The sequence below is a fragment of the Vulpes vulpes genome, chromosome 12, assembly GCF_048418805.1.
Source record: "Vulpes vulpes isolate BD-2025 chromosome 12, VulVul3, whole genome shotgun sequence".
NCBI lineage: Eukaryota > Metazoa > Chordata > Mammalia > Carnivora > Canidae > Vulpes > Vulpes vulpes.
The window spans coordinates 147,922,214-147,936,669 of record NC_132791.1 but is presented as its reverse complement, the minus strand read 5'-3'; the positions used below and the strand labels follow the sequence as shown (position 1 = coordinate 147,936,669).

Genomic DNA, 14,456 nt, shown 5'->3' with positions numbered 1-14,456 from the left:
ATCCTGGGTAATTTCAAGTGTCTTCAGGTGATTCAATGTGTATCTATGATTGAGAAGTATAGACATACAAAACCCCATTAATTCTTGCAGAAACTCTCTAAGGTAGGTTTTACATCATTTTATAGTAAAGAGATGGATGCCCATAGTTGCTAACTAACTTTCTCCAAGTCACACCGTCTCATAAGCAGTGGGGGTGGGGGGTGGGGTGGGGGGGGAAGCTGTGGCTTTTCTACAAATGACACATTTCCTGAGCAGAGGAGACAATTCCTCTCACCATATCCAGGGCGATGCTAAACCAAAAGGAAAGAATCAATATTCCTACTTAATAATCAAGTCTCTTGGGTAGCCCCTGTGGCGCAGCTGTTTAGCGCTGCCTGCAGCCTGGGGTGTGATCCTGGTGGCCCGGGATCGAGTCCCACGTCGGGCTCCCTGCATGGAGCCTGCTTCACCCTCTGCCTCTGTGTGTGTGTGTGTGTGTGTGTGTGTGGTCTATGAATAAATAAATAAAAATCTTTAAAAAAATAAATAAAAATAATCAAGTCTCTTTTTTGACTGTATCCTCCATGAACTCTTTCAGTACTTCAACTCTTCACCAAATTTCTATTGCATGAATAACTGGCTTATTTTGGTGATGAATTATATTATACTCAGCCTTGCCAAATATAAGGCCTATATTTATCAAGGCCTCCCTTTTCATTTCTGTTATCAAACTTGGTGACATGGCAGGCAAATCGTGGTGACAGCCCTGGTTCTGCAGCCACACCCACCCGAGCTGGCCTCCTGCGTACACTTATCTCTGTGGCCGCGGCAAGCCATCTGATTTTTTTGAATCTCAGCTTTGTAAGCATGAAATAGGGAAAAATGAAACCTGTATTTTGGCAAGGATTAGAAATATTTAATAAACCTTAGTTATCAGTATACCCACCCTAACATGGAAGTAAAGGGTTTTATCCATCAGTCAACACAAGGAAAGTAGTAGGTCGAATTAGACCTTGGGAGTGGACTTTTTGATACAAATACCCTAGTATTTGGAGAGAGAATATAAAGAATAAGGAATCATGAATCTACCTAAGCCTGGCACTTCTATCCCTCAGAACAGGTTTCCTGAACGTTCTTTACACATGATACTCAAGCCAAACCACAGGAAATCATCATACTGAGCAATTCCCCTCCGTCTCCAGCTCTTGCCCCTAGGACAGACTTCCTACCCCGGGTCCTGCCCTTCCATTTAGGGGAGGAGTTGCGGATTTTATTTCACAGTGGATTGGCTTACGGCGGTGGGGTGGGACGGGGAGACGAGGGAGGCCCCACCCACTGCCCTGGAGGCCCGGAGATGGGCGCTCCCCTTTCCCCTGCCCCCTCGCGGACCTGCAAAGTGGGGCCAGCGGCGGAGGGAGGGCGCTGTCCCCTGGCCCTGTCCCCTGTCCCTTTAAGGAGGAGGGCCGGGCGCCGGCGGGGGAGCTGGCGTGGCCCCTTCCCCGCCCGAGCCCTCGCCCCAGAGCAGCCGCAGCCACAGCTCGGGCCGCAGGAAGCGAGTCGCCACCATGGTGAAGATTGTGACCGTTAAGACCCGGGCGTACCCGGACCAGAAGCCGGGCACGAGCGGGCTGCGCAAGCGGGTGAAGGTGTTTCAGAGCAGCGCCAACTACGCGGAGAATTTCATCCAGAGTATCATCTCCACGGTGGAGCCGGCGCAGCGGCAGGAGGCCGCCCTGGTGGTGGGCGGGGACGGCAGGTTCTACATGAAGGAGGCCATCCAGCTCATCGTGCGCATCGCCGCCGCCAACGGGGTAAGGGGCGCGCGCGCGTGCGGCCGCTGTCTCCGCCCGCCCCCGGGCGCTCGGGCCCCGCCACTTCCGCGCGCCGCCGCCCCAGCCTCCGCCCCGGCCCCTGCGCGCGCTCGCTCGCGCTGCCCGGCCCCGCCGCCCCGCCGCCCCGCCGCCCCGCCGCCCCGCCGCCCCGCCGCCCCCGCCGCCCCCGCCGCCCCCGCCGGGCTCCGCCGGGCTCCGCCGGGCTCCGCGGGGCCGCTCGGCCCGCTCCCCGGGGGCGCGCGCGCTCCGGCCTTGACCTTGGGAGGGCCCAACCTCGCCTCCCGCTCCGCCCCTCTGCCGCCTCCTGCTGAGGCCTCTGACATTTCTATTAACCTTTCCCGCGGCGGGAGATAAGGTTACAGCGCGGGGTGCAGTCTCCTTAACCGGGAAAGGTTAGACGGCCTGCGCCTCGCCCAGAACCCCTTGCATCCCGCGCGGTTGCCTGCTATTCTGGTCCGGGGCTGGCGCTTCCCGCGGGCAGGGAGCCCGGGGCGGTGGGGCCGGGGCGGCGGGCTCGCGGGCTGACGAGGAGGTCGCCAAGTCTCGCTCCCCACACCCCAGCTTGGGGGGGGGGACGGTTTGCCAGCCCTTGCACGGCCTGGTTTGCTGGGGCGCAGGCATTTGAAAAGGCCGGTGTTTGCACGGTGGTGCTTCTAGATCTGTTCCATCGAGGACTTGGAACTGAATTTTCATTACAACAGAAACTGCGCGGGGCGCCTGGGGGGCTTAGCGGTTGAGCGTCTGCCTTGGACTCCGGGCGTGATCCTGGGCTCCTGGATCACATCCAGCTCCCCATGGGGAGCCTGCTTCTCCCTCTGCCTGTGTCTCTGCCTCTCTCTCTCTCTCTCTCTGTCTGTGTCACTCATAAATAAATAAAATCTTAAAAAAGAGAAAAAAAAAACTGCATACCCAAGGGCACTCTTACGCAAGCCGTCGGGGCTGGCCAGGAAGTTAATGCAACACCTTGGCCCCTCCCCTCATCACCTTCCCCCCTCCCCCCAGCTAGGGACCATTAACTGACTTTATGGGCCGGCCGGTTCACTTGGTTCGGTGAAACTCTGAAATACATTTTTAAGTAAACCTGAGGTATGAGGAGGTGAATTTATAAAATAGATAAATTGGGGCTGATTATTCATTCGCTTTTATAAAACATTTTCTAGCAAGTTTTTCTTTCTGTATTTAAAATATTTGACTTACACCCAACTCTTCTGGAACTCATACCCTTTCATATTATATTTATTCATTTTTAAGAAAGATCTTATTTATTTATTCATGAGAAACATACAGAGAGAGGCAGAGACATAGACAGAGGGAGAAACAGGCTCCCCATGGGGAGCTGGATGTGGGACTTGGTCCCAGGACCCCTGATCACAACCTGAGCCAAAGGCAGATGCTCAACCACTGAGCCGCCCAGATGCCCCTTTTTATTCATTTTAGTAGTACTTTAACATGTAAGTGTCATTTTGCCAAGCACTATGAAAAGCACTTAATGTGCAGTATCTCATTTATGCTGCAGCCCTAAGAGGTTGATGCTATTATGGGCATCTTCAAGTTGCCAGTGAGAAAACTGAAGCCCAGGCTGGTTAAAGAGAAACTGCAGTGGCCGTATCCAGAATGCTAATATAGACCTGCCAGTCCCAACTTCTGGGAATAAATATCTTGAGTCTATAAAGATCTATTTTCCCGTAGTCTGTAAAATCTAAAATGGGCCGAACCTGCATGTGCCTCCCTGGGTCAAACATTTATAAGCATCAAGGAAAGAAAGTCCTCTGGATAGAATATGCTCCTGAGTTTTCAGACAACCACAAATTCCCTTGAAAGAAGAGCAAACAATAGCTGTATACCAGTAGATCCCTTCAATTCCTTATCACCGGTGTTGAATATAGATTTCATTCATTCATTCATTCATTCATTCAACAAAGATTGAACCTATACTATGTGCAGAGAAATGTGTGGAGTAAAGGGACAATTCAGACACAAGACTCATCTTTAAGAAAAAAAAAAAGATTCATCTTTAAGGACCTTGCTTACAGCATGGTGGGAATTTTAGGGCTCCAAATGGAAAGCTGCCCATTTGGGAGTAATGGGGAGTAGAAAGAAAAAAAATAGGCTAAGACTAAAAAAATATGTTCTTAAAACCTCATCCCCTTTTAGCTACTGCCTTACTGCTTTTCCCCTTTTGGCCAGTTGCTACCACTGATATTTCACTCATTCACTTACCACCTCACTGCAGTCTGGCTTCGGCTTCCACCACTATTCCACTAAATTGTTCTTGCCAAGGTTACTAGTGACTTTCTGGTTGCTAAATCCATTGAATACCTTTTTAGGCCTTATTTGGCCTTTTGTTGCTTTTGGCACTACTGATTTTTTGCATTTTTTAAAGTCCTCCTTCCCTTGCTTTGATCACTCTCCTGATTCTACTCACACTTTTTGAGAGTCCCTTCATGGACTGCTTGCCCTGGGCACATTCTAGCTGTTCCCTAGATTTCTGTCTTCAGCTTTCTGCTCTCTGGTTTTGTTCCCACTGTCTCTGTCTGTCTCTCCTCACCAGGGATGCTACTCCTCTCTTCTGGAACGATCCAATTCAGATAGCATCTTCAGAAAACTTTCTCCCAAAACCTCTCTCTGACACTTTCATTCCCCTTTGAAGTACTCTTTTCTCATAGATACCTCTAGAATAGTTTAATCAAATTCTAGTGAAATTATCTTTACGTGTGACACTGTCCCCTAGAGAGTAAACTTCCTTAAGACAGAATCTGGTTTATTATATTTGTAGTACCTAGCTAGGACGGTGTGGCTTTCAGTGAGTCCTTGTTTAATTGCCCTGAATTGTGAAAGATGTGGAATACACATTAAGTTAAGCAAATTCCAACACTTAAAGCCAGTGTATCGTGTACATTTATTCTCTTCAAACACTCATTACAAACCATTACAAGCCAGTGTATCGTGTACATTTATTCTCTTCAAACACTCATTACATCCTTACTTGGTATCAGATGTTTGTGCCATGGGGATGCAAAATATTCTTGCCCTCAGCAAAAGCAGTGTAGAAGGGGAGGTAGACAAGAATAAACATAGAGCACAGTTGTTAGGTGTTACTGTGGAGGTGTGTGCCAGGCACTGAAGGGGGGAAGAGTATGGAGGGCTGTACAGGTGTATCCAGCTTTTTGAAAGTATATGTTACTCCATTTTTATGAAAGACCTACACTAAGTACCTGTTTTTGCAAACGACAAACCCAAAGAAATCTGAAAATGACTTGTGCTCTTATGAAAAAAGGCGAAAAGCGAAAGTAGAAGTCAGTTTGGTGTACAGGGAGCTTTTCCAGAAGCAGCAAGGACCCACCCCCCAGTAGGAAGAGTGGCCCGCCAATCACCTTCCCAGATCTACATTTGGTATCTCTAGGGCTTTGAACTGTGCTTCTGTGTGCTTCTGTGCTTTATCTTTACTTATTCTGTGCATCCAATAACAAGATGTTTCCTAAGGTATCAGAAAACCCAAAAAGGTTTATTTTGGGGGTCTGAGAACACTAAACGGGGTTGCTGAGTTGAGGCTTAATGATGAGTTGGAATTCCTAAGGTGGGTTTGTCAAGAATAAGAATTCTAGGCAGGAAAAAAGAAAAATATAGGAGTTGGAGGATCCCTGGGTGGCTCAGCGGTTTAGTGCTGCCTTCAGTCCAGGGCATGATCCTGGAGACCTGGGATTGAGTCCCATGTCAGACTCCCTGCATGGAGCCTGCTTCTCCCTCTGCCTGTGTCTCTGCATCTCTCTCTCTCTCTCTCATGAGTAAATAAAATCTTTAAAAAAAAAAAAAAAAAAAAAGGAGTTGGAGACTGTTGGGCAGGTTAGTTGACTTCTGATCCTTTTTCCCTCTTGTTTATAAAGGTTAAAAATGACGAGACATACCGTGACAGTTTTTGTGAGAATTAAACGACATGTTTAAAAAGTACCTGCAGTCTCTTCTCACCTGGAAGCTGACTGGATGACACTTGTGGGGAAACCTCATGACCTGGGGCAGGACTTTGTGTTTTCAGTGTTCTCCCCATACGGGGAGACTACGCAGTAATCAGGCCCATCCTGATTCAAATATTAATACTTCTTCTCTGCCCTACATAGATTATAATCACTGTCCCCCACTTTCATCTACCCCTCATGGCCCCAACCAATATAGAGGGATTCCATATTACTCAGAAGCCAATTGGGTTCAAGTGCCAAAAACCTAGTTCAGATTAGCGCAGTGAGAGAGGAATTTATGGGTCTGTGTGACTGAGAAGTCTAACCGATACCAGTGCAGACAACTTAGTTCAAACCATTCCTGGTGTCTAAAAATTGCTCTTGGGCCCAGTGATCTACAAATTAGGAATTGGGAAGAGTTTGAACTCACATGTAAATGAATGTTTGGATATTTTGAAGGGTAGCTTATCATTATCTTCAGGAAAATAAAATAAATGCCTTCATGGGAACTTGTGAGTAAGCAAGTTTTCTTAAATCTTTTTTTTTTTTTTTAATTTTTATTTATTTATGATAGTCACACAGAGAGAGAGAGAGAGGCAGAGACACAGGCAGAGGGAGAAGCAGGCTCCATGCACCGGGAGCCCGACGTGGGATTCGATCCCGGGTCTCCAGGATCGCGCCCTGGGCCAAAGGCAGGCACCAAACCGCTGCACCACCCAGGGATCCCCGCAAGTTTTCTTTTGTCAATTCACAGGGGTTCTTGTGTCCTGGATTCCTTTTTTAATCTATGGACCCCTTCTTGGAATTATTTTATTTATTTATTTTTAAGATTTTATTTATTTATTCATTGGAGACATACAGAGAGAGGCAGAGACATAGGCAGAGAGAAGCAGGCTCCATGCAGGGAACCTGATGTGGGACCTGATCCCGGCACTCTGGGACCACCCCTAGGCTGAAGGCAGATGCCCAACCACTGAGCCACCCAGGTGTCCCAGAATAATTTTATTTTAAAATAAAGAAAATATAGAGGATTTCAAAGGAAATTAAAAATTATGTTGGAAATGAAATTATCAAAATATTAATCAAATTTGTGATACAGCAAGATATATATGCTTCTTTATTGACACATTAACAAAATTTAGTGGAAGGTCTAATACTATCTTATTTTAGAGTAGTGATAAATGTGATATTTTGATATACCTGCAATCTTTTTTTAAAAGGATTTTATTTATTTATTTGAGAGAGGGTGGGGAGGGGGAGAGAGAAAGAAAGAGAGAAGAGAGCAGAGCACTAGCATGAGTGGGGGGTGGGGCAGAGGGAGAGGAAGAAGCAGACTCCCCGCTGAGCAAGGAGTCCCACTCAGGGCTTGATTCCCAGGACCCTGGGGTCATCACCTGAGCTGAAGGCAGATGCTTAACCAATTGAGCCACCTAGGTGCCCCAGTATGTCTGCAATCCTAATATTTTGAGAATATTGCAATATGAAAATAGCTGTGATTTTTAAAAAAGATTTATTTATTTACTTTAGAAACAGAGCATGAGCAGGGGAGTGGGGACAGAGGGAGAGAGAAAATCTCAAGCCGACTCCCTGCTGAGCCTGACATGGGACTCAGTCCCATGACCCTGAGATCATGACCTGAGCCAAAATCAAGAGTTAGATGCTTAACAGACTGAGCCACCCAAGGTGCCCCTGAAAATATCTGTGATTTCTATTGATGATAAAGTCCCAGGTGGTCTGAGTAAAGGTAATAATAATTCTGTGGTTTATTGCCTAGATTCATAATTCAAGGAAATGCTAAATTTCATTTAGAGGTTAAAGATTTTGTTTTGCCATTCAGATTCACTCCATTGAATTCTACCCAGGGATCTCTTGGGGGTGGGGTGGGGTCAAAGGATCCTGAGTTAAGACCCCCTGCATTAAACAAATGATCCTCTTTTAGTGTCAGGTACTGCTTGCACCAGAATGGGCATCAAATACATGACACAGAGATTAAGGGTCTAGGTTCTCAGACCAAACCAGTGGGGCTTTGAGAACTTAGCCTTAAGTAGAGGAACTCCACTGTCTCCCACTTGGGATGGACCACACTTTCCTGAACTTTCATGAGGCCAGTTGCAAACACAGGTGAAGGGACATGTTTCTAAATATAGTTCTGAGAAGGGAATGAAAGAATACTGGGCAGGAAGGGGAATGTTTTGGGACTCTGAGGTAATTGGTGTTAGGTAGAGGCACCTTGCTACCTTACTTAAAACCTGATATCCTTAGGGCAAGGATGATTTGACAGAGAACCATTTTTGGACCACTTTTTAATATGCTATAACTCCCATTATAAAAAAAAATGTTCTTTTGGGGACACATGGTGGCTCAGTGGCTGAACGTCTGCCTTCGGCTCCCATTGTAATCCTGGGGTCCTGGGATCGAGTCCTGCATTGAGCTCCCCGGAGAGAGCCTGCTTCTCCCTCTGCCTATGTCTCTGCCTCTCTCTGTGTCTCTCATGAATAAATAGATACATATTTTCTTAAACTCCTTTTAATTAAGATGGGTTTATGAATGATTGTTCACATCCCCCTATTTACGCTTTCTGAATTTGAATTGGCATTAAATATCAGGATAAAGAAGATACTTTTCTATCCTGGAGTGTGCAATCTTTGGGGGAGATAAGACACAAGAAATACATACACGTGCAAAGAACAGAATTAAAGAGACAGGCAACCCCGGGTGGCTCAGCGGTTTAGTGCCGCCTTCAGTCCAGGGTGTGATCCTGGAGACCCAGGAACGAGTCCCATGTGGGGCTCCCTGCATGGAGCCTGCTTCTCCCTCTGCCTGTATCTCTGCCTCTCTCTCTCTCTCTCTGTGTGTGTTTGTGTCTCTCATGAATAAATAAATAAAATCTTAAAAAAAAAAAAGCGCCAAGTGCAGATAAGCGAGAGAACATTGTGGATTGGGGAAAGAAGTGGTGGTATTTGAGTGGATAGTGTGAATAGAGAAGAGGCTGCTTGACTGGAAGGGGGTACATAGCAGAAAGACGTAAGATGGAGGAATGGACAGGACTGATTTTTTCCATCCAGGCCACACTTACCTGCAAGAAGTGCAAAAGAAGTGTAGACTTTGTACTGGAAGGCATGTGGCCAGCTAAAAATGGGTGGCTCTGCTATCTTAAGAAAGGAAGTTGCAGGTAGAAATTTCTGCCATGGGCCATCTCTTTGAGCATGCAGATAACCTACTCTTCTTCCCACCTATGAAACACATCACTCTTCCCCTGAGGCAGCTTCTCAGATTCCTTCCAATAAATGTATACAGCTATATAGTTATACAAGTAGAGCAGTCACCAGCCATAGTGTTCACACTCTACTGCTGGTGGGGAGTGCAGACTCCAGGCCATGACAACGGAGTAGGTCCACAGGGAGCCCTGGTTCTGCCTTCTGGGAGGGAGTCTCTTACTCTCTGTCTTCTGTGCTCACTTAGTCCTGGACACTGGGGAGTAGGTTCTGAGACTTTTTGGATCTGCACAGCTTTTGCATCCTGCACTCTGCTAATGAAAGTTGGGGGATGTAGGAAGGCAGGAGAGGGGCAGGGGTTGCTTTTGCAGACCTAGTTTTTGGTTTGTTTCACTATATAATTACTTTGAAACCTTATTAGGCTTTTTCTAGTTTATTCTGATCAGTTCCATATACTGATAACCACAATGAAAATTCTCACTTAGATAGGGTTTTAAGGCTGAAAACTTTATTAATTTTTAAATATTTTATTTATTTATTTTGAGAGCACAAGAGTGAGCAGCGGGAGGGGTAGAGGCTAAGGGAGAGAAAGAATCCCAAATAGACTCCACGCTGAGCATGGAGCCTGATGCAGGGCTCCATCTCATGACCCTGATATCATGACCTGAGCTGAAATCAAGAATTAGACACTTAACTGAGTCAGACACTTAACAGACTAAACCACCCAGGTGCCCCAACCCTGAAAACTTTAGCTTTTATTTTTGGCCTCTATGTTCTTACTCTGTCCCTCCTCTGATGTCTCTATCACTGATGGCTGCCTTGAGACAGGAAAAGCTAGGCTGAGTAAGAAGGCAGTATCCTTACTCAGATCTATGCTGGTGGGTCAGTTTTCATTGTCTAGCAAAGAGTCCTGGGAAAGCGTTGAGGCAAGAGCCCTTTCTTCTACACCTTCTGCTTCATGGAGAGCTGCCTTAGCTTGGGTAAATAAAGAGCAGTCATCTCAACTGGACAAGGCCACAAATTACTGGATTTGGGCAACACAGTTTGCAGGCCACAAAGAAAATTTCCTTAGCAGAGCTTTAACCTTTATTTTCGCCTATGGACTGGCAAGCCCTTGCCTGAGCTCCTCTCCATTGTAGCAAGAAGCATCCAACAACCGTTCCTATTCTGAATTCTCCCAACCATTTGCTTAACTTTGGTTGGCCAGTGGTCTGCCTTCCAAGGTAGCAGTGGTAATAATTTTGTCATGGTATAAAAGGTATGCTGATGCTGCATATTTTAGATCCTGTTTTGGTACAGAAAATAAGATTTTTATCATTAGTTAACATATAGGTTTGGCTGTGAATACAAAGTCTCAAGTTACTTGAACAAAATAAAATTTTATAGTAATAGAACCCTTTCTGTGATAGCAGTCCTGAGCTAATCTGGTGGGTCTGTAGAATAAGGGGCTCTATATTTATATTTCTTTTCTTTTTTAAGATTTTATTTATTTACTCATGAGACACAGAGAGAGGCAGAGACACAGGCAGAGGAAGAAGCAGGCTCCCTGAGAGTAGCCCGATCCAGGACTCGATCCCAGGACCCCGGGATCATGACCTGAGCCAAAGGCAGATGCTCAACCACTGAGCCCCTCAGGTGCCCTTCTTTTCTTCTGTTGCTCAGCCTTCCCTAGTGAGTTGCCCTTATCCACCTGCTCCAAGATGGCTGCGTATACCACATGGTCATTCCAGGCAATAGAAAGGGGAGAGGGTGGAACAAAAACACACCTTTCTCAGAAACCACACATTATTTTTTTTAAGATTTTATTTATTCATTCATGAGAGACATACACAGAGAGAGGAGAGAGAGGCAGAGGGAGAAGCAGGCTCCATGCAGGAGCCCAACGTGGGACTTGATCCCGCATCCCTGGGATCACAACCTGGACTGAAGGCGGCACTAAACTGCTGAGCCTCCTGGGCTGCCCAGAAACCACATATTATTAATTTTACTCACGCCTTCTGCACCAAGATGTAGTCTAAGGCCTCCTCTCACAGCAAGGGCGGCTGGGAAATATCCATGTTATTCTGGGTGCAATGTGTCAGGCTAAACATTAGGGTGTCAAGGTAAAGGAAAATAATTGCTATTGGGGGACATTCAGCAGTCCTTACTACCCTAAACATGCTTTCCAAATCTGGTGAAAACCACGAAGTCATTTTCAAGAGATAGAATTACAGAAGACAGAAACTTAATTTTCTATAGGGAACTAGATTTTTGGAAGAGAACCTGACTATCATTTATTCCAACCACCATCTTAGAAAGGAACCAAGGTACAAACATTCCTGTTGTGGAGGGCTTTTTAAATAAACTACTTTACTGAGGTATGATTCACATGTCACACAATTCACCCATTTCAAGTATACAGTTCAGTATCTTCTAATGTGTTTACAGAGTTGTGCAGTCATCACCACAATCTAATTTTAGAATATTTCCACAACCTAAAATGAAGCCTCATGTATTAGCAGTCAGTCCCTCATGTTTCCTTAAGCTTTTGGCCGTAAGCAAACACCTTAAAAACCTTAAGTCTCTATAAATTTGTGTGGGTGGATTTTGCATGGTCCAGTTTCGATTTTGAGGCAGAAGAAGTTACCTTTAGCAAGGGAAGCAAAGTCAGAGGGTTTATGTCAAGAGCAGTGGAATTAGCATCCCATACTTCTGTGTTGTGCTGTCCTGAGTACCAGAGATATGGAGGTGAAGATGTCCCCTTTCTCAAGGAGTCTTTGGTTAAATGGGGGAGGACCGCCACACAAAAAAAGAAAATCACCACTAGGTTTTTCTCAGCAGACTCCCTGTCCAAAGCAGATCAGCTGTCAAAAAAAAAAAAAAAAAAAAAGGAGGAGAAATTTCGCCAGAATAGCTTCTTCATTTTCATGAGTGTAAGCAATCAGATTTCTTTTCTTACAAACATATTTGAACTTATATATCCAAATTAGTATTGTACCCTGCCAAATCACCACTCTGGGAACTGTACACTTACTCCAGTGATGCGTCTAGTGCTCAAAGCATTTTGAAACTCCTCTATGGGAATTATTTTTCAGCCGGTCGGTTTATGGGTCACCTAGGAAAACCAGTCACATTATTTTATAGTCATGCCTCATTTTTCACCTAAAACGATGTAACAAGATTTGATCACCCACTTTATTCATTAGACATGGCTCCAACCAATTTTTGTCTCTTTCCAAAGTTCAAATCTACTCTCAGAGGATGAAATTTGTTATGACTGAAGATTTTCAAAGGAAGTGCCCACAGACTGTTAAGAGAGTTGCTGAGAAAGAGTTCCAGAAATGTTAGTACAAATGTGAGCATTGTTTGAATAAATATGTTGCTTCCCAAGATGATTGTTTTGAAGAAGATAGCATTAATTTAAATGAAAATACTCTAGCATAACTGTTTAAAATGAATTACCATATTTAAGTTTAAGCACACTGCGCCGTCAAGAGGGTCTTAGAGGGCAGTTCCTGCTGAGGGAGATTCTGGCATTCTGCTTTCCTTCTGCAGATGCCCACAGTGGCCTGGGGATATGGTTCTCTTCCGTTCTTGTATATATTTAAACATGCTTTGGTTAGGCATTTATAAATTGTGCAGTATGAGAAGGTTTGTTAAAACACGAGTAGACAAAATGGCCCTGAGCTAGGATGAGAGTCCTGCCCGCTCTAAGCCACAGAAGCCAGAAACCTAGATGTTAAAGTTGTGCCCACCTGACTCCAAGAGATCATCCATGATGACAAAGAGGTCAGAAAATGGAGCTACGATGGCATAACTGGGTGCGGCTGGGGAAAGATCTTTTGCTTTAGTGATAAAACTATTATGTTACACTGTCTCAAGTGAAATGCATTCTGTGGAGCAGAATGAACCAAAGTATGTTTAAAAATGAAGCAAAAGGGAAATAAGTATAGGAAATTCAAATGAAATTGAGAGTAAGGTTGGCACCTATTACAAAAGCCACACTGCCTCCCTGAGCTGGGCCCCCAATCAGCACCAAGTCCTAGGTTGTCAAACCCACGAGAAAAACATGATCATACAGTTCGCCATAGGTATTTGCCCTGTGTGTAGGTTTGGTATAAAAAAAGTACTAATAATATCTGCCTTGAAACATTCGTGTGACAATGAAGCAAAATTTGTGAGGCAATTATATACATAGTCTTTAGTAAACAGAAGATTTGGGTGATTCTAATGATTATTATGGTTTCTCCAAATGCCGAGGCCATTGAAGGGCCAAGGGGAGGTCTTCTGTGTCTGCTACCATATCTACCATATAGATGTCTTATTCTGTCTCTATTCATGCATTATCCCTTGAATTCCATCTGTGAGGCAGAGGTTTATGGTTGCTGTGACTCTCTGTCACAGGCTCATTGATTTGAGGCCTTTACCCTGTTGGAATTCTAAGGCAGCAGTGGGTAGTTGAAGATGGATATTTTAGGCGAATCTGTGACTGATTCCGTGGCCCAGGCTAATGTTTGCTGCTGATGGGAAGCTGCAAGAAATACATGCCAGCATTGCTGAAAACCTCCTGGACTAGATGGATTTATTCATTCACCAAGCATTGCTGAGCACTCTCTGTATGTACAGGCACTGTGTGAGACGGCTAGGGGTACAGAGGTGAGTAAGACAAAGTCTTTGTTCTCAGAATGCTCATGCTGGTAGAGGAGCATCCACAGGTAGTTAACAAAAATATGGTGCAAATGCTAGTTCGTTCATTTCCTCTGGCTGCTGACAGATGACTGTAAACCAGGTGGCTTAAAACAACAGAAATTTCTTTTTTCACAACTCTGGAGGCCAGAAATGTGAAATCAAGGTGTTGGCTGGTCTACGCTTCCTCTGAAGGTTCCAGGTTCCTCTGAAGGATCCTTCCTTCCTTCTTTCAGCTTTTTGTGGCGCTAAGTATTCCACATGTGTGGCTCCAGTCTCTGTCTCTGCTTCTGCCTTCATATGTATCTGTCTTCTCTTCTATTTTAAGGATACTTGTTATTGGATCGAGGGCCCATCCAGATAATCCGTGATGGTTTCAGCTCAAGATCCTTAATTAATCTTTGAAGACCCATTTATGAAACAAGATCACATTTGTGGGTTCTGGGTGGACATATCTTTGCAGGGAGTAGGTGGCAGTGGCTACACTTCAACCCGCTTCATCTGAGAGAAGTCCAAGGAATGCTGGAACATAGAGGAGAGCAACCAGCCCTACCTTGAGTGGGGAGGGAAGAACAGGATGCCTTCTCTGATGAGATGATTTTGGGGGGCAAGTACAAATCAATGAGGGAGACCTTGGCTGAGAGTGAAGTAAAGGTGGAGGCAGGAAGTAGTCACTGATTTAATGCATATGGTTTCAATGCATAATACCTTTGTTGTTCTATTTAAAAGTATACTGCTGGGAATAATTGTTGGGAAGATTCCAGAACTCCATAATCCAAGGTGCTTCTGTAGACTACTGACTTAATGCTAGA

At 45.2% G+C, this 14,456-nt stretch overlaps 1 protein-coding gene across 2 annotated transcripts in view; it reads left to right on the top strand.

The window, feature by feature from the left end:
- The first annotated feature begins 1,142 nt into the window (after positions 1-1,142).
- The window catches only part of PGM1 (phosphoglucomutase 1), a 64,060-nt gene continuing 50,746 nt past the window's right edge, over positions 1,143-14,456 (top strand). The window contains exon 1 of one of the 2 annotated variants that reach the window (XM_026006934.2): positions 1,143-1,790. In XM_026006934.2, coding sequence (XP_025862719.2) covers positions 1,545-1,790 — 246 coding nt within the window. In that variant the 5' untranslated portion in view covers positions 1,143-1,544. Of the gene's footprint in view, positions 1,791-2,146; positions 2,204-14,456 lie in introns of those variants that run through there. The other variant, XM_072730725.1, reaches the window with a different exon arrangement.